At 39.8% G+C, this 20,863-nt stretch overlaps 2 protein-coding genes across 5 annotated transcripts; one reads left to right on the plus strand and one right to left on the minus strand.

The window, feature by feature from the left end:
• Nucleotides 1-464: 464 nt before the first annotated feature.
• LOC103705907 (probable serine/threonine-protein kinase PBL8) lies at nucleotides 465-11,335 on the plus strand. Of its 3 annotated transcripts, none has more exons than XM_039132363.1 (9): nucleotides 466-711; nucleotides 812-901; nucleotides 1,846-2,180; nucleotides 3,284-3,419; nucleotides 7,935-8,071; nucleotides 8,202-8,325; nucleotides 8,589-9,042; nucleotides 9,386-9,423; nucleotides 10,966-11,335. In XM_039132363.1, the coding sequence occupies exons 2-8, from the start codon at nucleotides 847-849 to the stop codon at nucleotides 9,393-9,395; spliced, it is 1,251 nt and encodes a 416-aa protein (XP_038988291.1). In that variant the 5' UTR covers nucleotides 466-711; nucleotides 812-846; the 3' UTR covers nucleotides 9,396-9,423; nucleotides 10,966-11,335. The 3 variants fall into 3 exon arrangements, with proteins under 3 accessions (XP_038988290.1, XP_038988291.1, XP_038988292.1); XM_039132364.1 differs by having other exon boundaries at nucleotides 11,130-11,335; XM_039132362.1 differs by lacking the exon at nucleotides 9,386-9,423 and having other exon boundaries at nucleotides 465-711.
• Nucleotides 11,336-15,196: 3,861 nt separating this feature from the next.
• Nucleotides 15,197-16,545, minus strand: LOC103705908. Of its 2 annotated transcripts, none has more exons than XM_026804182.2 (2): nucleotides 15,812-16,545; nucleotides 15,197-15,747 (listed from the first exon to the last, which is right to left on the minus strand). In XM_026804182.2, the coding sequence occupies exons 1-2, from the start codon at nucleotides 16,020-16,022 to the stop codon at nucleotides 15,446-15,448; spliced, it is 513 nt and encodes a 170-aa protein (XP_026659983.2). In that variant the 5' UTR covers nucleotides 16,023-16,545; the 3' UTR covers nucleotides 15,197-15,445. The 2 variants fall into 2 exon arrangements, with proteins under 2 accessions (XP_026659983.2, XP_008788036.2); XM_008789814.4 differs by having other exon boundaries at nucleotides 15,197-15,732; nucleotides 15,812-16,492.
• Nucleotides 16,546-20,863: the final 4,318 nt, after the last annotated feature.

The raw sequence follows: 20,863 nt of genomic DNA on the forward strand, positions 1-20,863 counted from the left end.
CTTTTCGCAGCCTTTACTCGCTCGGCTGACAGAGCTAAAGATTTGATGTAGATCTTGTTGGTAGAATCTAACCCGAATCCAACGGTTTACAGCCTTTGCTATCCAACCTCCTATTTTTTGTCGGGGGTTGGGGCCACCAGACCATCGCAATGAATTTGTGAAATGGCTTTGGGAAAGTAATATAAAAGAAATTTCCGCACTTCCAACATCTAGAAATTTCACCAAACTAATTAGTTCACATAAAACATTAAAAAAAATCTAAAAAGAATTCCTTAGAAAATCTGAATTATTTGTGTAATACTTAAAAAGTTAAAAGGAAAATTTTCGAAATTTTTGCGAGTTGATTAATGAATGGCTTTTACTATTTCTTTTTATAGAAATAAAGTGTAAGGCTAGTTTGGTAAATGTGATCACATGTTCCTCCCCACTCCCAAGCGCTCCTCTCCTTTACTCTCTGTCTCTCACATAATCTCTCTCACTCCCCACCTCTGTCCCTCGTGCTCGCGCTCACAGGGGAATTCCTCTCCCTTACTTAAAGCGCTCGAGAAGGGAATCTTTTGGGAAGCGGTTGAGGTGGTGGTGGTGGTGGTGGTGTTCGCCGTCGTCCCCGCTGCTGCTCTACTCCTATTAGCGTGGTCAAGAAAATTTAAATTTTTCAGAGAGACGGTGAGGTAGAGGAACAAAACCTCACCTTTAACACTTTTCCTTCAGGTAAATCTCATTTCCTCTTCTTTCTTCCCTCTTCCTCTTCTCTCTCTTGGTCTGGGAGCCGTATGAGACTTGGAATCAAGTGGGGGTTTGGTTGGTATAGAGCGAAGGAGCGAAGAATGAGAGAGGGTGTGAAGGATGGGCAACTGCGGAACGCGGGAGGAGAATGCCGTCGTCGCTGCTCACGCCCAAGGTATCCACCAAGTTCCCATTTTTTTTTGCCTTTTTTCTTGTCAGCCTCATTTTTCGCCGGGCCTTTTTTTGTGGCCATTGTTGATTTTCTCTGTCGTTTTGATCGTGAAGGAATTTTATCGTTGCTGGATTTCTAAAAAGTTCTGTTTTTTGGGTGGGATCGGTCTTCAAGCTGGTTCCTTTTTGAAGGATTTAGGGTTTTTGGAATTTTTTTGGCCCGTCTTTCCTAGTGGTGCATTTTTTGTGCTGTTATTATTTTAATTTTATTTTGGTTTTTGCTGTCCCTCTTCCTCGATCTCTTCTTCGTCTTTTTCAAGATGGAAGGACAGTCAATTTTATTATTTTTTGTTAATTTTTGTTTGTTTCATTCTAAGTAGTAAAGAAAGGGATAACTTTGATTTTCTTAGTTCGTCAAATTTGAATTTTTTTTTCTTTTTTTTGTTTTTTTGAAACTGCCTGTGGGGTTTGCAGCTGTTTTTCCTTTTTTTCCTTCATGTTACTTTCTTAAATCAAAGGATCACACCAGCAGAGAGTTGTTGAAATTTGATTTTCATGAATAAGAACCCTTTTTTATTTTGAAAACTGAATCCTTCTCATGCATCTGTCTTCAGATCCTTCTCTCTCTCTCTCAAAATTTCTCTCTAAATTATTCTGATGAGCAGGTTCCATTATGATTGTGGTCGATAGCACAAGGTCGTGTTGTTTCGTTCATTCTCAAATTTGGATTTTATTTTATGATAAATGGTTGTGGTTGGGTAATATGTCTAATTTTACATCCTTGTCAGAATTCTCCAATTCTCTTGGCCATCTGAAGTTCTAATTCAGCATTTTTTCACTGCACAGGCTGCTTCTTTTTTTTTAATTAAAAAAAAAAACTTAAGCGCCGGGAAATTGTGCTTTGTTTTAAAGATTATCCATATTTTTCCTGTGCTTTTTCTGTTGCAGCCCAGCAGCTCCAGGTGTTCCAATTGCCTGTTAAGAATGCGCTTCCTGAGAAAAAGTACAACCGGACTTTCTCGGATATAAGCGATCCTTCAACTCCTCGGAATTTTGAAGATTCAAGGAACATTGCAATATACACCAATGTGATTTCCTTTACATTGTTTGAGCTTGAGACAATCACAAAGAGCTTCCGTCCGGATTATGTTCTTGGTGAAGGAGGGTTTGGGACCGTCTACAAGGGATACATAGATGAGAACGTGAGGGTTGGCCTCAAATCCCTTCCTGTTGCTGTCAAGGTCCTTAATAAAGATGGTCATCAAGGGCACAGAGAATGGCTTGTAAGTGGACTTTTCTTTGTCTAGTGTTTGTCTTTTATGCTCAGATAAAGTCTCCAAAGTCTCTATAATTCATCTCGGTTTGAAATGTTATCACATGGGCTCTGAAAATAAGTTCTGTACATCTAGTTGACTTGTTTGTATGAGTTGACTTGCTCCATCTCCACATCTAATGTGCATGTGTGGACGTGCCTGTGGCTTAAGTCATTGAGCAAGGAAATGGTTTTCTCTTCAGTACTTAGGAGTGCACAAACCTTTAACTAATTCCTGTTACTTTAACATAAGTTATGTAATCAAGATTTCAGTGCAGAGATGTTGAATTAATTGCTTGCCGACATGAAGATTTTGTTTATCAAAACAAAAAAAAAAAAGAAGAAATGTTGCAGTTTTACGGATACCATATGATTTGCACGTGTGCAATTTTTGAGGCATGTAAATAATGTTAAACAACCAATAGATGTGTATGGGCAGCTAAAATTAACTGGAGTTCCCCTCCAATGCATAATAATGGGTTACTGCTTCCATGACAAACCTGCCCATCATTTTGCCTGCTAGTCCTGTTTTTTCTTCCGATGAATGGGAGGAACTTATTCAGAAAAGGTGAATCAAAAGTTACTTTCATATATGATATGCATGCATTGGCTCTTCTGTGTTCTTGTTTACTATAAACCTCTACCAGATAATTATATGTATTGACTGGTACAGACACAGTACGTATAGTATGATAGGTACTTGCAAACCAGATACTCTTATAAGAGATTCTTCTTTCTGCTACCAGCCAGACCTGCCCATTATTATAGCCCATGTAGCCTTTCATCTCTCTTATTAAATAAATATTCCTCAACTTTTTGCCACACTTGCTTTTTTAAACATGGCATTACTTTTTCTGATGTACATTAAACCATGGAGCCCAGTGAAGTGACTTTGTGAACATTTGAATTAGGAAATCCATTATAGTTTTTTCGATTATCCTGGCCACATCTAAAGGGAGTGCCTTGTTTGGACAAGCAAGATAATAAGGTTAATGCAAATATTAGGGTAGCTAGCTCTATTATTTGGCCATCTGAGATGTTTCTTGTATTTGACTTTTATCCTTGTTTTACCAGACAGAGGTTAATTTCTTAGGACAGCTGAGGCATCCTAATCTAGTGAAGTTGATTGGGTATTGCTGCGAGGATGATCACAGGCTGCTTGTCTATGAGTTCATGTTCCGGGGAAGCCTTGAGAATCACTTATTTCGAAGTACATACCTCTGCATTCTTCTTTTTAAAGAAGTTTTTTTTATCTTGTTGCTTGATAAACTTACAAATGCAGTTGTTTCTTCCTGATTTTTTTGAAACCTTTGCTGTTTCTTCATGATGTCTCCGTGACTTTCGTTTCAATTGTATGGGTGATACATATATGCATGAAAAAGGAAAAGCGTGTAGCCATCTTGAAAATTAAGCCTCTAAAGAACTAGATCCTTGCAGATAGTTGTGATACTCTTAAATAATTACCGCATTTTATGGCACTTATTCATAATCCTTAAAGTATCTACATAAGTTTCATGTGGAAAGAGAGGATATTGCAAATTGTCCATACTCCTTACACTATCTTCATAGGTTTCATTTAGAAACTACCTTGTGACGAGAGGATACTACAAAAAAAGAGGGAGAAAGTTGTGAAAGCTGAATGTGGAAGTTATTCTGAATGTTCTGTAGGATGGGGAAAACACCAATTTCTAGTGAACTCCTTAATCAGATGGATGAACCAATATTGTTGAATAATGTTTGTGCTTTGACTGATTATTGGACGTATAATTTGTGCTTTATCACTACATTTGAGGGTGCTCTTACGTTTGCTTATGCATGTGCTGTTGGAGCTTGCAGTTGACTTTGCTTTAAGCTTATTAACTTTATTAGGTAGCTAGCTGTGCCGTTAGATGATTAAACTGAGACCTGATCTCCTCGTGAAACTATTCTAAGATGGTTTCTTGTGCTGCACTGCCTGTCTTTAATCAAATCATGAAATCTGTTATTTAACATTATCTGCTAACCCTTTTCTTCTACAGTCACATATCATAGATCTTGTTGATATTTGCCCTCTCTCCCTAATTACTCAATTTCAGATCCTGTAACCTCAGAGGAAAGGAAAAAAGAGAAGAAAAAAATATTGCCAATTGATCCAGACGTTTGCATTTTGGATGGTGGCATGCATATGAACATGATAACTTTCTTGCCAAATTCCAAGAGCGAGGATCTGACACCATCAATCATGCGTGTATATGAAAATGGTACCATTATACTGATCATAAATCAGATAATGAAGTTGGCCAGTATATACAATGGTGTAACAGCAGAGAACTTCAATAAAGTGATGAAGAACAAGCTGATAACAGTTATGAAAATCAACCTAAAAATCAAATATAACTATAAGAACAAATGTGTAAGCTAAGGTGATTTTGAGATGTGTCAAGGGACCAGATTAAGCAATAAAGTCGGGTAGGTAAAGGAGATTCCCATTAACGGGTTGAAAAGATTCTATGGAGGAGGTTGTAGAAGAATTAAACATAAAGTTTGACGAGTGTTTGTAAGAAGGAGATGGTACTAATAACATGCATGGGAATACCTAGGCCCTGTTTGAATGTTGGTAGATCTTCTAGCAGGACATCGCCTTTGAAATTATGATAGCAACAGGGTAGTCTATGGTGATTGGGGAGGCTGGAGGAGTAACTAATTTTAATTTTTTAGGGATTAGACAAATCACCTCGTAGAAGTAATTAGTTATCCCGAAAACACAGGGGTTATTTAGCAACTGCAGCAGCCACTAGCTCTTTCCCCATCGTTCCGATCATGTTTCTGAAAACAAAGAACCTGCTGGAAGACATCCAAACAGGCCCTTAAATATGTTAAAAGAAGAATAAAACCTCTTAGAAAGGTCAGAATTGCAAGAAATGACTTCTCATGGGAATGGTTTTGAAAGTCCTAAGGCTGCACAAGGACTAGGCATGTAGAAAGTAACCAAGGGGGCACAAGTGAGGTAGTAATTGGTAAATTCATTGGAACCAACCGTGAGCTTTATGGAGATATCTATACTATTTGGATACGATCTATTTTTTTCTCAAGAAAATTTTCTATCCGTGTAATTAGCATTCCCCACCATATTCCCTCACTTGAACCACCCCTAGTCCTCAAACCTCACTCCACTACCATTACCACAACCACTTCCTTTATCTCTCTCCATGTTCAAGTATTATCTAGTAGTGATGGTGGGGATGATGATGGAGGTAAAGGTGGATGTGATGCTGTGGTGGTAAGGATGGTGGATTTGGTAGTGGTGGTGATGGTGGAGGTTATGATGTTGATGTGACAGTGGAATTGGTGGTAATAGTGGTGATGGTTGTTGTAGTGGTTGTGGTGATGGTTTAGTGGTGGTCATGGTGAAGGTGGGGATAATGATGGTGATGGTAGATGCCATAGAATTGGTGGTGTGGTGATGGTGATGATGATGATGGTGAAGGTGGTGATGTAGGTGTTGGAATGAAGGTTGGGGTTGGGTTAGTTGGAGTTGAGAAGGGGTTTGGAGTTTCAGCCATGGTGGGGGCGGCGACAATAGTCGAAGATGACTAGAGTTTGGGTAGGTAGGTGGGGATTGGCGGTTAGGGTAATGGTGGTGCTTTGGTTCTATCAAAGTCGAGAAGGGAGGTGAATGTCCACCATAATGGTGTAGTGGTGGTGTTTAGGGTTCGTGGGAGTCATGAAGGGAGGTGGGGGCTCGACAATAGTGGGGCAGCAGTGTTTGTTGGGGCTGATCATGGTAGGTTGCCATTGCCATCTCTACTGGAGTTTGGTCACCACTGCCATCCCCCTTGTCTTCACCATTATTGGCCTTCCATATTCATTGCCAGTGTTCTTGTTGCCATTGCCTGTACCAGTGCCAATGCTGGTGGATGCTGGATTGCCATCAATTGATTGGCAAGAAGGAAGGGAATAAGGCAATGGGATATTAGAATGCAATGGGGGAGGGGGGAGCACTTGGCCATCTTTGGATGGAATTTCATAGCTGCTTGTAGATGTTAAAAGTACTATGTAATTACAGAGTCTTGGGGCTATGCTCCATGTTTTTCTACACTCCAAGATCTTTGTCCAAACACTCTTTTAGAATTTCTACTACACAGGTTTAATATTCTCTAGTTTAGTGTGATACATTTGTATTTTTGGTTATCGAAACAGGTTGTTTAGATGCTAGGACTAAAATTAGGTGTCTTCTGACAATAAAGAAATGGAAGATGATACACAGGCCCAACATGATATTCTTTGCTGACAAATTATAATGAGCCTTTGACTGTTTCAAGCAAGGGAAAACATTCAAGGCCAAAACCAGTTTTAGAGAGCTAAGTAATGGTAAAATCTGATTCAAGATGAGCACAAAGACATGATAATTGTTGAAAAACCCGAATAAAATGCTTAAAAAACCAGGCAATTCCAGACTAACACGTTATGGATCCATGAACCACTAATCCAATCAATTAAAAGTTACCAAATGCTTGAAGATGTGTTAAGAAATAGATTTTTATACAAAATGATGGAGAAAAATGCTCAAATGGGGCTGCTTTTAAGTAAATTGTGTGGGCAGAATATAGCCTAGTGAATCTTTTTGATGATGAAGAGGGTCAAACTTTTAACCCCATGGCATGTTTGGTTGTAATAATGAAATGAAATTCATGATAAAATGTTACTATGATACTATATTTGTCACATTGATTCCAAGTTCTCTGCTTATCTGCATTAGCTGCTTTGGTGACTAAATTGTGACTGTTGATATAGGCAAAAGGTGTAAGAGGAGTGGGTTGGTTGCTGATCAACACATGAAGTTTATGGCAGTTATAAGCTGTAAATGGCATCTAGCCTGCCAATTTTGTTCTGTGTGTGTTTTTCCCTGTTCTTCCAAACAGGAAGATGATTAAACTTGACACTGACAAATTTAAGCTTTGAGAGAGATAATAGAGGAGTGAGTTTTTCCCTGTTCAAATGAGCAACTAGATTCTGTGGGGTTTGATTCTAGTTGATGTTAGAATTGCTGGTTCTTAATTAATGCAACTACTTTTAAATTAAAAAATTCAGGGTAAAAAATAATCTGGTGCGACTAATCCATTTTCTTTTATAGAGGATTCATAAATTGGAATGCTGAAAGAAGTATTTTGGCAGGTTATAGAGAAAGGGGACCCATACAAAGAACAATACGGTCTTCTATGCTGTACAACTTCTTTTTGTATTAAGCAAATGCAATGATTTAAAAGAAATAAAAATAAAATGATCTAAGGTGGATAGCCTGTTTTATGTCTCTAAATTTTTTTCTAAAAAATTCCGTACTTTACAAATCAAGGCTATGATGGGAAATGTACATTACCAGTGTGTTTCTTTCCTTTGGGTTCTGCTTAACAACCCATTTCTTTCTGTCCAATCCATTATTTTTTCATGATCTATCATTTCATGAGTTTGTGCAGAGGGCTTCATGAAAACTTCTACTTAGTCAAGTTCTCTGTCATTTAAAGATTCTTTATTTATCTTGCTTGCAGCTCTAATCATATGTTTTTAGATTGATTTGCATTGATGCGTTGCCAACTGCATTTTGACAATTAATATGAGTTTTTTACCACAAGAAGTTGCACCAACTTTCTTCTTTTGGTCTATGTTCTGTATGACAACTACATCCTCTATTGCTATGCTCATGAGAAACTGTTATCTGAACCTGTTTTTTCTTGCTTGATGTGTATAGAGACAGCTGCTCCATTATCTTGGGCGACGAGAATGTCAATTGCACTTGGGGCTGCTAAAGGGCTAGCTTTCCTTCACAACGCAGAAAGGCCTGTAATCTACCGAGATTTTAAGACATCAAATATTTTGTTGGACTCTGTTAAGTGGCATTCCTTTTTTTTGCCCTTCTTTTTCTTTATTATTTATAGATTTTACATCATATGTACTACTCAAAATAATAAATCCTCTTGACATGGTTTGCTCCTGCTTTTCCTGCATGTCTTCACAGGATTATACAGCAAAACTTTCTGATTTTGGCCTTGCAAAAGCTGGACCACAGGGTGATGAGACCCATGTGTCAACACGGGTAATGGGAACCTATGGATATGCTGCTCCTGAATATGTAATGACCGGTATTGCCTCTCCACAACTTGGAATTTTTTCCATGTGTCCGTTTATTTGTTCTTTTAGTATAAAATTTTGGAGATTCCTTTGATTAATCTTGTATGATGATCATGAGATCTTTTTTGAGCAACATGATAAGTAGAATCTATCAAAACCTATGTGCCTTCTTCCGCTTCCCTTCATTGTTAGAATGGAATGCAACATCCATTCATTTGCTTCTCTAATTAATTGCTGTGAGTTCATTTTGAATCATATTTTATTCTATGAGCAGGTCACTTGACAGCTAGGAGTGATGTCTACAGCTTCGGGGTTGTCCTTCTTGAGCTCTTAACAGGACGCCGGTCTGTGGACAAGACTCGCCCCAGCAAGGAGCAGAGCTTGGTTGACTGGGCTCGCCCCAAGCTTAATGACAAGAGGAAGATGCTGCAGATCATTGATCCCAGGTTGGAGGGTCAGTATTCAGTGCGAGCTGCACAGAAGGCCTGCAGCCTGGCATACTACTGCTTGAGCCAAAACCCAAAAGCAAGGCCCCTTATGAGCGATGTTGTGGAGACGCTTGAGCCCCTTCAGAGCAGCAATGGGAGTGAGAGCTCGGGTCATGCCCTACTGAGCAACAGGCTGCCTGACTACCGGATGCACCGCAGGTTCACGGGGAATGTTGTTGGATGTAGAGCAAGTCCTGGCCCGAAATGTTCCCCAAGTCCTGTGGCAGCTTGCAGGGTGAGGTGAGTCCTTCATTTTCCTGTCTGGAAGAGGTTGACTTATTGTATATTGAGAATCTAGTTGTGCTTGTATTTGTGGGCTTTTTGCTTCTTCTCTGCTATGCTTGTGATGTAAATGTGATCCTCGCAGTGTTGCTGTTTGTGAGGTCTTTTATTTTCACTGGGGTGTTTATGTAATCTGAACTGAGGCAACCCTTGCCAAATGGGCTGGGTTTTATTTTACTAATCAAAACTAGTTGAACTGCAAAGAGCTGAAATTGATTGATCTATAAGGAAATCATGTCGGCAGTCTTTAATAGAATAAACTATAGATAACTCAGCTATTGACTAGTTGTTTACTTGCCAGGACATGTTAAAAGCAGGGTGTGGAGAAAGACTGATAAGGTCAGTGGAGTTGCATTTGATTCCCTTAATTCATTTCTTCTCTCTCTCTCTCCCCCCTTCTGTGTGAATTACAGTCCTGTCTAGCAACTTTCTTATTTCAAAACCTATGCTTGTTTCTAGATTATTAATCCAGACATAAACTAAACAGGAATTGTTTGCTCTTCTAGTTAAGACTTCTATTAGCTGACTTGAATTTTCAACTACTACTGGGAAAATGGCAAAATGTTAAATGCCCTTACCCGAGGTACTCTTAATTTCAGTGATTTTTATCCTTAGTTAACTTGCATGTTAGGAAATTAGCATCTGATTGGTAGCACATTTTCCTCGTATGAGTTACTGCAAGCCGCCTCCTTTATGTTGGTTTCTAGATGAACTTGATTACCTTAATATAGAATCTTCATATAGCCATCCTGCTCCCAGATAGCTGTCCCTCTTTATTTAACCCTGCTTCCGTAGTTACCCATCCTATTCTTGTGTGGCAATGTGGCAAATTTTTATTTGCAATATCTTGTAGAATTATTTTTCTTCCTGCAATTCATTGGCCTTTTACTTCTTTAGCTTGTAGAGCATCATATATTTCATGCCTTCATGTTTGTAAGGCAAGGTGAGTGTCAGTATTTCTGAAATCCACGGATCACACATCACCAATATTTTTCTCCAGTGTATGCGAATTATATACTTATACCAACCCTGCTCCAGACATTCTGTCAAGGCTAACCAGTCCACTGCTTTCTTCATGAAAACAGCATTCCATTTCTTTCAGTTAGGATCCTCTTCCTTTGGTTCCTTGACTTTTGCTGCAGTAAACAGAAAATAAGCCTATTCTTGACATATCATGGTCTGGGATTGCATGATGAACCTCCATTGCTAATTCTATTTCAACACATTCCTCTATGTCTGCCACGAGCATTCCTTGTCTCCATTGCTTAATCTATTTTAACACGTTCTTCTATGTTGCTGTGAACATTTCTTGGCAATCATCTGCATCGAACAAGTGACACATAACCTTTTCAGTTCCAAGCCTTCGCGGTGTCGAGGTTTAATGTTGTTACCTGGATGAACATTAAGCTGACAGGGGGCACATGGATGAAAAATCCTTTTCAGACTTGGTTGTTCTTTTCAGCACACTGATTACTGACGTACCAATGCCTATTAGTTGCCAAACGCTCCAATATCTTGCTGATCAATTGATCAGAAGAATCCATTGCATTTATAAACCCTTGGAAGGAATTTCTTCACATCCCATGATATGATCATTCATCATCTATCTCAAGCTGTACCCAAATATGTGTGACTTTTTCTACACGTACCCTGTTTTGGAACTCTGGCCGGCAAAAGATTGAAACAAGTGGAAACATTCCAGAAATCACGTAAGCCTCTTTAATGTTTTTTTATCTACTTTCATCTGCATCTCCATTGCCAATGACTAAAGTCTTGGTGCTTAATATGGAAGGCCATTATCTAGGATCTAGAATATCATTGGTTATGGCTTCTGCTGCTTGCTGGATACAAGTGACGAGGCTCGGACTCTGGTTGCTGTAGGTGGAACCCTGAGAAGAAACATGTGAAGGTCTGGGAACATGTAATTTGTCTTGGCAATTGCTATGGTTAGCTCTGGTGGCTGTTAATCGAAGTTGAGATGCTCCGGGATTTCAAAGTTACCGTTGCCTTGCAGTGTTTAAAGGCTTTTCTGGTGCACTGTACAGGGATTGGAGTCTCGCGAAGCTAATTGGATTGGACTCAGTACCAGACTCTTTCCGAGGCCTTGTCTTTGGTAATTCACAGTGAAAGTGTGAAATAGGATATGATGATCACCCCTCTTTCGGTAATGGATGCAATAATTATCTTTAATATGAAAGTAGCTTACCTATGTTCTTAGAAAACAGAAGAAAACTAGATCACTTGATTTCAACTGCGAATTGTTCTGATGGTTCTGGCAAATTTCAAGATTCTCATGCAAAGAGAGAGCCACGTTTGAAAAGGCACTTTACCTGTTCCCAAAACCAAATAAGGGTTCTGCAACATCTTAAAAAAGGCCACTGGAACCTTATCCACTGTTTGTGGTTGACACGACCTGCTTGCGCAGGATATGTGGCCATTGAGCGTGCTGCTACATGGAGCTGCATGAGGGGAGAACACGGGGCTTCTCTGTTAGATATTATCTGGTTCCGGGGTCTGCACACATGTCTAGCTTAACTTCTCTCCGGTTTTGCTTTTTTCTAAAACGCGTCTACAGGATTTGGAGACATCTGCCTCATATGCCCAAGCTCAAAAAATTCTCTAGCCGATGTGGGACTAAGGAGTCTCACGTTCCACCCACTATCGGACCAGAATCGTTTTTGGCTCTGATACCAAATGTCACGACCCACCTGACAGGACATGTGGTCATCGAGCGTGCCGCAACATGGTCCTATATAAGGGGAGAATACGGAGCTCCCCTTCTAGATATTGTTCGGTTCCAGGGTCCGCGCGCGCTAGCGCCGAGCTTAATCCCTCTCTAGTTTTGCTTTCTTTAAAATGCGTCTGCAGGATTTGGAGACATCCGCTTCGATTATAGCTTAACCCCTCTTTAGTTTTGCTTTTTATCAAAATGCATCTACAGGACTTGAAGACACCCGTCTCATATACCTAGGCTCAAAAGACTCTCTAGTCGATGTGGGATTAAGGAGCCTCATGGTGGTGGTGCTGTCGCAAATTTTAGAGGGCAAAGCAATTTTTGTATGCGGAGCAAGCATTGTCACCTTCTTGACTAACCAATACCAAAAAGTTTGAACTACTTCTGAAATGTATAGTTAATAAAATGATTCGTTACTGCATCGACGTATGCATGGCTTTTGCGCTGCGAACTATCCGAGCCAGTATCAGTACTAGGAATGGTGGTTGATAGGAAGAACTAAGGGAGTGAAATGGATGTCTCGGTAACTTGATTTCCTACATTTGTTACGTTTGCATGATAATTTTCCCTTTGGACTGGCAAGAAATATTGGTCTCCTTTTTTTTCTTTTTTGGAGAGAGAGAGAGGAGAGAGGAGAGAGGAGAGAGAGAGTATTGGTGTCCCTGAAAGTAGGGGTGGCAATCGGGTCGGGTCGAACATAAACAGGTCGGGTCAGATATTAAACGGGTCAGAAAAATATAAATCTGAACCCGACCTGTTTATTAAACAGGTCAGAAATTACAAACCTGAATCCGACCTGTTTATTAAACAGGTAACCCGACCCGACCCGTTTAACCTGTTTAATAAACAGGTCGATTAAACAGGTCGGATTTGCCCTTCCAACCTGTTTAACCAAATAGAAAGAGAGAGAGAGAGAGAGAGAGATGGGAGGGTGGGCCGGTCACCCACTCACCCTGTCGTCGATCTCGGCAGACACGGCTGTGGTGGGGTTGCCTCTGGCGAGAGAGAGAGAGAGAGAGAGAGAGGTGGGGCCGTGGGCGGTTCGACGGAGAGGTTGGGCCGTGGGGGGTGAGAGAGAGAGAGGGGTGGGAGGTGGGGGGTTCGACGGAGAGGTGGGGCTGTGGGGGGTTCGACGGAGAGGTTGGGCCGTGGGGGGTTCGACGGAGAGAGAGAGAGTTGGGGGGTTCGACGGGAAGAGAGAGAGGTGGGGGGTTCGATGGAGAGGTGGGGCCGTGGGGGGTTCGACGGAGAGGTTGGGCCGTGGGGGGTTCGACAGAGAGAGAGAGATGGGGGGTTCGACGAGAGAGAGAGGGTTCGACGAAGAGAGAGAGGTGCCGGCTTCGATAAATCAGGCCTGGCTCAGGGATTAGGGCTTGAGGAGGATGGACTGGTGGTGGTGGCGCCGGAGGAGGGTTTGGTGGTGGGGTTTGTGGGGTGGGGGGGAGGATAGAGGGAGTGAGGCATACCGATTGAGAGGGCGCCTCTGAAGTCATCAGCGACGAGGTCGGGGGCGGCGATCCTTGGATCTCAGCGAAGAGGGTGAGGCCGAGATCGACGACAGCGGAGATGGAAAGATCGAGGTCGGCAAGGCAGCGATTCGAGCAAGGTCCGCTGCCACCGCCGACGGAGCCATGGCCTTCTTTCCCATCTCTTCCTCTCTCCACTCCCTTGATGTGCAATCCTTGACCTTCCGAGGACTTGAGCGCGGCTGCGGCTCTGCGAGGGTCTTGAGGGAAGACGGGAGCGAAGACGGGAGGGGAACAGTGAGGGAACTAGGGAAGAGGGATCGTATTTGTGGTGAAATCGGGCTGAGGCCATGTGCATACGGCCCATGTGCGCGTGCGGCAGAAAGTTGGGCCGGCCTGGGCGTTGTCTCCTGGCCTTTATCTACCAGCCCAACAATTAAACAGGTTATACGGGTTAAACGGGTTGGACGTCTAAAACCCGTATCCGACCCAATTAATAAACAGGTTAAACGGGTCAACCTGTTTACGACCCGAACCTGTTTAGGCCACACCCAAACCTGTTTATGACGGGTCGGGTTGGCAGGTCGGGTCATATTTTGCCACCCCTACCTGAAAGTCGTCTTCAAAGGCATGGTGTTTCTTTAACCGCCCCATAAAATATCAAATAATAGATTGGCTTATTAAAAACGGCGTTGTTGTCAACATGACGTTCTCCTATTTAACCCCTCATTTTTCTTTGATGGATATTGACCTGCCAACTTTATCGTTTATAAATAGTTGATTTACTTTTCAATCAGAAGACATTGTTTGTGGTCATAAGATCGAACGTAAGATCCAGCAGATCTCCTTGGACTGGCCTTTAGTGGCCTCCCTAGTGGGTGCTCGCCATGTTTGACTTCTGCGTGCTTCTTTGGATTTTTATGCTGGAATCGGGTACGCATCCGACGAAGTTCTTCATGGTATCATTATGAGATTGAGAAGTGAAAAGTGAAGGGCGGTGAATCGGTGTAATCAAACATTTCATACACTTGATCGTAAACTCATTATGTTTATTAGGGAAAAAAAAATTAGCATGGTTGATAGATTTTCTTGTCGATGCTGTAAATTTTCAAATAGAATAACACTTGTAATAGGATTATTACATTGCATAGGCAGGCCTACTCCGATTTGAGTTTTTGATCTATATAAATTTAACAAGCAGTTATTGAGAATGTAATAAGTGACCTTGAAGCCTTACTCGTGATAACTCTCAAATACATGGTTCAGTACGTTCTTTTCATGGCAACTCCCATCACCAAATACTGCTTGCTTGGGCCATGGTTATTAGGTCCCTCCAAGGTCATATGACAAATAATAGCTAGTTCTAGTATTGGCATAATTACGGGGTTGTCATATTATTGTGCAAATGGTCATCAAAAAATTTATCACCATGGACTTAGAAGAGAGATTAATTTTAACCGAATGAAAAGTTTAAAAGCAACATGACCATCACAATTTTGATTTTACAAAAACCCAAGATTCCAGCATGAGTATTGCTTCAGTGCTCAAAGCTCAAAAAAAAAAAAAAATCAACCACTTTAAATACCTTGGATTGATATTAAATATTCATTAACCAATGATAGACAAAATCTTTTTCATCCATGCTTGTGTAATAACTTCATTTATGTACTTAGAATCCAAGAAAAAAAGTTAATTCTTTTAAAGTTAACGTAACTGGAAGTTGCTGAGGATGAGTGACTAGGTTTCAAGAGGGCAACCGTGCCCAAACAGTGGCACCCCTAGAGACTGTAATTGATCATTATATCAGAAATAACTGCGGATATCAACTATTGTATCAGGAAATAATGGATACAGTTCTAACAGAAGGAACATTTAAGAAGGGCTGATAATAAAGTTAAAATTTCTGTTATCATTGGATTAGAAAACGTCTATAGCTTTTATTTAAATTTGAACTATCCATTGCATCATCTGATCGAAATTAAAACCACAGAGATGTTTTTATTTTTAAGGATTGCACACTGTGATGCACTACAAGGTATATCAAAATCTAATCGTTTTCTTTTTCATAACTATATATGTATCCTCGCAGATTGGGTCTTGTGAGTCTCCACCTAAGGAAGTCAGTCCTTATGAATCTTTTTGTATACCTTACTTAGAAGGATCAGCTGCATGAGTTGCAGCTGCAGATCTTGGGCACGAAGGCGCAGACGCCGTAGGGCTTGTCGGGGAGGTCGCAGTCGATGTCAAAGCAGCATGGCATCGACGTGCAGTTGCTCAGGTCGTTGGCGGTGCAGCACCGGCACTTCAGGCAGAGTTGGAAGGGGTTGAGCTCACGACGGTCGACGTCGCCATCCATGGCGGAGACTCCATCGACGGAGCGGTTCTGAACGGTGCCAATCGGTAGGTATTGGATGGTCGCTTGCGGTTCCATGGAAGCGAAGGCTCCTCCTGCATGCATGTGGGTTGCAAAAGGTGATCAGTGAGAAGAAAATTTGAGCTTGAGTGTGAGATGGAGTGTGAGGGCTACCTCTGGTGGGGAGGGTAGTTAAGAGAAGAGTGAGAGTTAGAATGAGGTAAGGAGCGAGCTTGCCCATGGTGGTCAAGAGATGGATGGGGAGAGAGGAGGAAGGCAAGAGCTTCTCCTTCTTTGATTCAATATAAAGTAATCCTTTTGGGCAAGTTAAGTTGCAGTTCATTGAAGTTCTGGGGAAAGGGAGGAGGAGCCAGGATTCAACCATAGGGGAAATGACAAAATTAGACAGTGATGTGGCACAAACAGGCAGATGAATGTGGTGTCGTCCTCAGACAAGGGCAATTGGCTACAAGCCATCCTTTTTTTTTTTTTTTTGATTGTGCTGTTTTGGTTACAGGATCTGCCCCGTCCATTTGGTTGCAAGCGAAGGAGCCAAAGGGCCAACTGAGCTGTGGGCCTGTACCTCACTGCTTGCACCCCCTCCTCGGAAGGGGACATGAACTCTACTCTGGCCAAGGATATCTGTGGATTGGAAGCAGCTGTTTTCAGGTGGTACAGATTATGGTAGGTGGCTTTGGTTCAGAGTGGCACATATTTTTCTATTTTTCTAGAAAATCCGGCCAAAAATCGGGCGAGGACAGAATAGGATTTCATATGAGCCGAGATATTGGTTTATGGTTAAAAAAAAAGAAGATTGTCAGCAGACTTAAGAAAATTTCAATGAGATGACATAATTGTCATGATCATTCAAAGATCACAAAACATACAAAGTCAATTATCAGCAGATGTAGTATATATAATTATTATAATTACGGCCCACCTGAATCGAAATGAATAAGCCATCCAATGGTACAATATTAGCAAAGATGAACTGATATATTGCAATATATATTCCAGGAGCAAAATGCTTGAATTTGGAAGAGTAGCTAATATTGATTTCACTATATCGAACGATTTTTCAGTATCCTGTTTTTCATGAATCTGCTCTTGCCGAGTTTTTGTAGTCTTCGAATTTGACTGAAAATGATTTAGGGTTTCGAATCATCTCAATATCGGGCCACAGTAGTTAAGATGGCCGAGATATAAAGCTTTAGAAAAATCCTGGTGGCTCAGATATCAAGCTTAAAAGACTAAGTAAACCTATCTCAAGAAGACGACCAGAATAATAGGCCCTGCGACTGGATGATCAAAATAATGCTTCTACACTGTAAAAGAGCGAGAGAGAACCTGCCATGGATATGCATGGATAGCCTTCGTCCATTCATGTCAAAAGATATAATTTAGTCAGTTCACGCATGATTTGGTGCAAAGTTGGTGCAATTCAGCAGACGTGATATGGTGATATGGTTCATCAAATTATATATTGATGTTCTAAAAATAATATATATACAAGGATTGATATGATTCTAGTACTGCATTCACCGGCGAAAAAGAAAAAAAAGCATAAATGAAAAATTACTAGGAAAGAAACACAAAGTCAAAAAAAAAAAAAACGTATTCTTATCCAGTTCTTACATCCATTTCATTCTGGAATATTGGTTTTGTATTTAATTGAGGTGCTCTAAGATTTTTTGAGTGCATGTACTGCTCAATGAAAGGTGAGACACTGTTTTTGGTACTAATTATAATGTAACATACCTGTTATGGATGCTTATGATATTGCAATTGCGTGATTACAAACCAATGGAGGCTGCGCCTTGAACTGAGCGCAGGAATTGGGCAAGGAGAAACGACAATCCTAACACTAATGCATACCTCGGCCAGCAGTGTCACTCGATAATTAAGGAAGGCCAAGGAAGGTTCTTGATCCAGCTTGAAAACTCGTGTCGATAATTTTTTAAAAAATAATCTATTAATTAGTGGAGTCGAATGTATAAAACTGGTCCGCCAAAACAGTTCAGAAAACAAGTCTTTCCGATTTAATCAAACAAGCTTGAAAATTTTTTATATTTTCTTTATGTTTGTCCTCTTTTCATAATTTTCTACATTACTTAGAACCAATGCAACCTCAGGTTTCTTTCTTGTAACTTGTTATTAAGATGTATAGCAATAAAATCGAAAGTTGTATCCACCGAGCTCCGTAAGAATTTATTTGGATGATTGGATGGAAAATTCTATTGAATTTCTAGATTATGCTAGCACACCTGCAAAATCATAGAATTATAGGCTCGGCTATATATATATATATATATATATATATATATATATATATTCATAAGTACTTAGAAATAACTTTGAAGTAAATCGGCCGGAATCCTAAAATATATATATATATATATATATATATATATATATATATATATATATATATATATATATATATGTTTCAATAAGATTTTTGGCTCAATCATCTAAACAGATCCTAAGAGAACAAATGGCCCTTTAGCGTTTCTCCGTGCAGAATAGCTTATGTATATAGAGTGGGGATCAATAGCTATTCACCGGAAAAAAAAAAAAAGGGATATTAGATATGTAAAACTTATTTTTTGTTGAAGATTTAACGTTAGATATGTAACCTAACTGACATGTACATAGACATAATACATGTATGCATACGTATATATAAATTTGTCGGTAGATATTCTTGATCTTCAGATCTTATTGAACATCACTTGGCCATTAAAATATTTTTCATATATTTTACACAAAACCAAACTCACCGGAGAATTCTTAAGCAAGAAAGGGAAAAGACGCCCTGCTTATTACCCACAAACACCAGCGAGCACCGCTATTGATCCGCTACTCCCAACGGTGATCTAGGTTGTGCTCATTCCCTTCCCCTCCCCTCTCGAGAACCCCACACACTTTTTCTTTTTTCTTTTTCAATCTCTTTTCTTTTCATATCTCATACAGATTTTTATGACTTCTCTTGAAATCACTAACCAAACATGTTCAAACAAAAAAATTCCAAAGGCTGATAGTCAAATTAATGACCAAAAGAGTTTAATTTTTAAATAAGAAAAGAATGGAGGAAATATAAGAAACAGGAGAAAAGCATTCGAGAAGTGCAGAGTCTAATTCGCCATATGACATGATTCTTGCTACGTTTGTAGAAACAAATAAAGCTGCCACGCTACTTACCATTCACTTGGTGATAACACTAGCCGTTCTTTCTTTCTGTTCTTTCTTTCTTCCTCTCACCACAGTAGTGGTCCTCGGTAAAGTTCACCATCTTAGGACTTAATTCTATAATGGTACCATTCTATTACAGTGCCAGAATATCATACCAACTTGGTAAAATATGGTAGAACCGGGTATAATATGGTGTCGATCAGTATAACAAATTTTGGTACTATATTTTTTTAGGAGTGCAAAAACTTTGTAAGACCAATTCATATACACCACATACATCAGATATAAGAGTACCGGATGTCAGCATAGATTGTTGTTTCCTGTATTAAGCAATCACTCAGTTCACTTTATCAGTTTAGAATGCTAATGCTAGTTGATTTTAACATGGGGCAGTTGAAATAGCACTCATCTCGGCATGCCCTGCAATCTATAGGCCATAAGCATGAGGAGAATGCTATAAAATTATATCATGCTCCATAATCGCCATCACGAGATGGACAGCTATCATACAAAATAACTTTACATATCATATATGATGCATGGTTGTTGGTAGTTATCCATCTCTTGATGGTGACTATTGAGCAGAATACAATATTTTATGGTGCAAACCATAAATGTTTGAACACGGGAATATGAGCATCTTCGGTCTGTGAGCTCACGACCTCGATACGAATACTATACTGATGGTTTCCTAGTGAACTAGCTCTATACTGATGTAATTGTTGATGTCATTTCTCTCACCGCACTCTCTCTCTCTCTCTCTCTCTCTCTCTCTCTCTAAAACGATCATTGGAAATAATATTTTCAATACTATCACTATTTATATAGTATATCATTATATTATAATTTGATTTTAAATATCATAAAATCATTTAGTTTTGTTGTTTTAAGGCACCGTTATATAAAATTATAGTTTAGCCAAATTATAACCCGAAAAACAGTTTTAAATTTTTTTTGACAAATAATGGTTTTCTGCAAATTACATAGTCCGGTGGGAGTAAATTAAATATAACCAATATCATGTGGTCTCAGGCTCTCAGCTAGTTTCACCATCTTTGCAGAGCAAAGCAAAACCCTGAATGAAATTTTCATCAAATCGTTGAATAAAGCCTAATTCATCTGCAATTTTGATCATTAGTGTCTTAAACTAAGATAACTTGCAGGCATGAATTCAGGTTCTCGACATTTAAAAACTTAGCAATCTCGAGCTCCTTTGGTGGCAATTTCAGGATGTTATGTTCTATTTTATTTCCCACATCATGCATGGTTAGCTTACATTAACAGAGATCGATATCAACGTACGATGATAACTAGTTTTCATGAGTTACTAAGCAATTTTTGCAGTTACCATGCGCCTCGTTTACTCATTATACCTAAAAATTTTAGCTATATTTAAGTTTTAGCTATTGTTTGTGATGTCGTATTGACTGGCGAAGAGATACTGTCCTGGGTCGGTAGTACTAGTATCTCAGTTGAAACTAGTGGACATTTCTTTTGTTATTAATACAATATATAGGGTTCAAACAATTGGTCTTAACTGGTCTAAAAAAGTTTAACCAAACTTATCATCTCAAGCTCATCCTGTGGGCTATAATTATTCTATTTGAGAATGGTTCTTCCTTATTAAAAGACCAATAAGCATGTCTTCCTTATGCTTATTTTTGCAAAAATAATCCATGACATTTTTTTTATCGGCTCAATTCCAAATCATTTATGTCATGATATAGGCTATATCCTGCTGTACCAAATCCTCATGCCCAGCTATATGTCATTGCTTAGTTAGATGTGCTACACTTATACTAAATGTACCTAAAACCAACTAATTAATGTACAACAAGTGTCCCACTGTGCATGAGAGAGAGAGAGAGAGAGTGTGTGTGTGTGTGTGTGTGTGTGTGTGTGTGTGAGAGAGAGAGAGAGAGAGAGAGAGTTCCTCTGCCGGAATTTTTACTGAAAATATGAGATCTAATGATGATAAGGGTACTTAATCACATTTTAGGAAGGATTTAAAACAAGTTTCTCCATGCTTAACAG

This window comes from Phoenix dactylifera, chromosome 12 (assembly GCF_009389715.1).
Source record: "Phoenix dactylifera cultivar Barhee BC4 chromosome 12, palm_55x_up_171113_PBpolish2nd_filt_p, whole genome shotgun sequence".
Classification (NCBI taxonomy): Eukaryota; Viridiplantae; Streptophyta; class Magnoliopsida; order Arecales; family Arecaceae; genus Phoenix; species Phoenix dactylifera.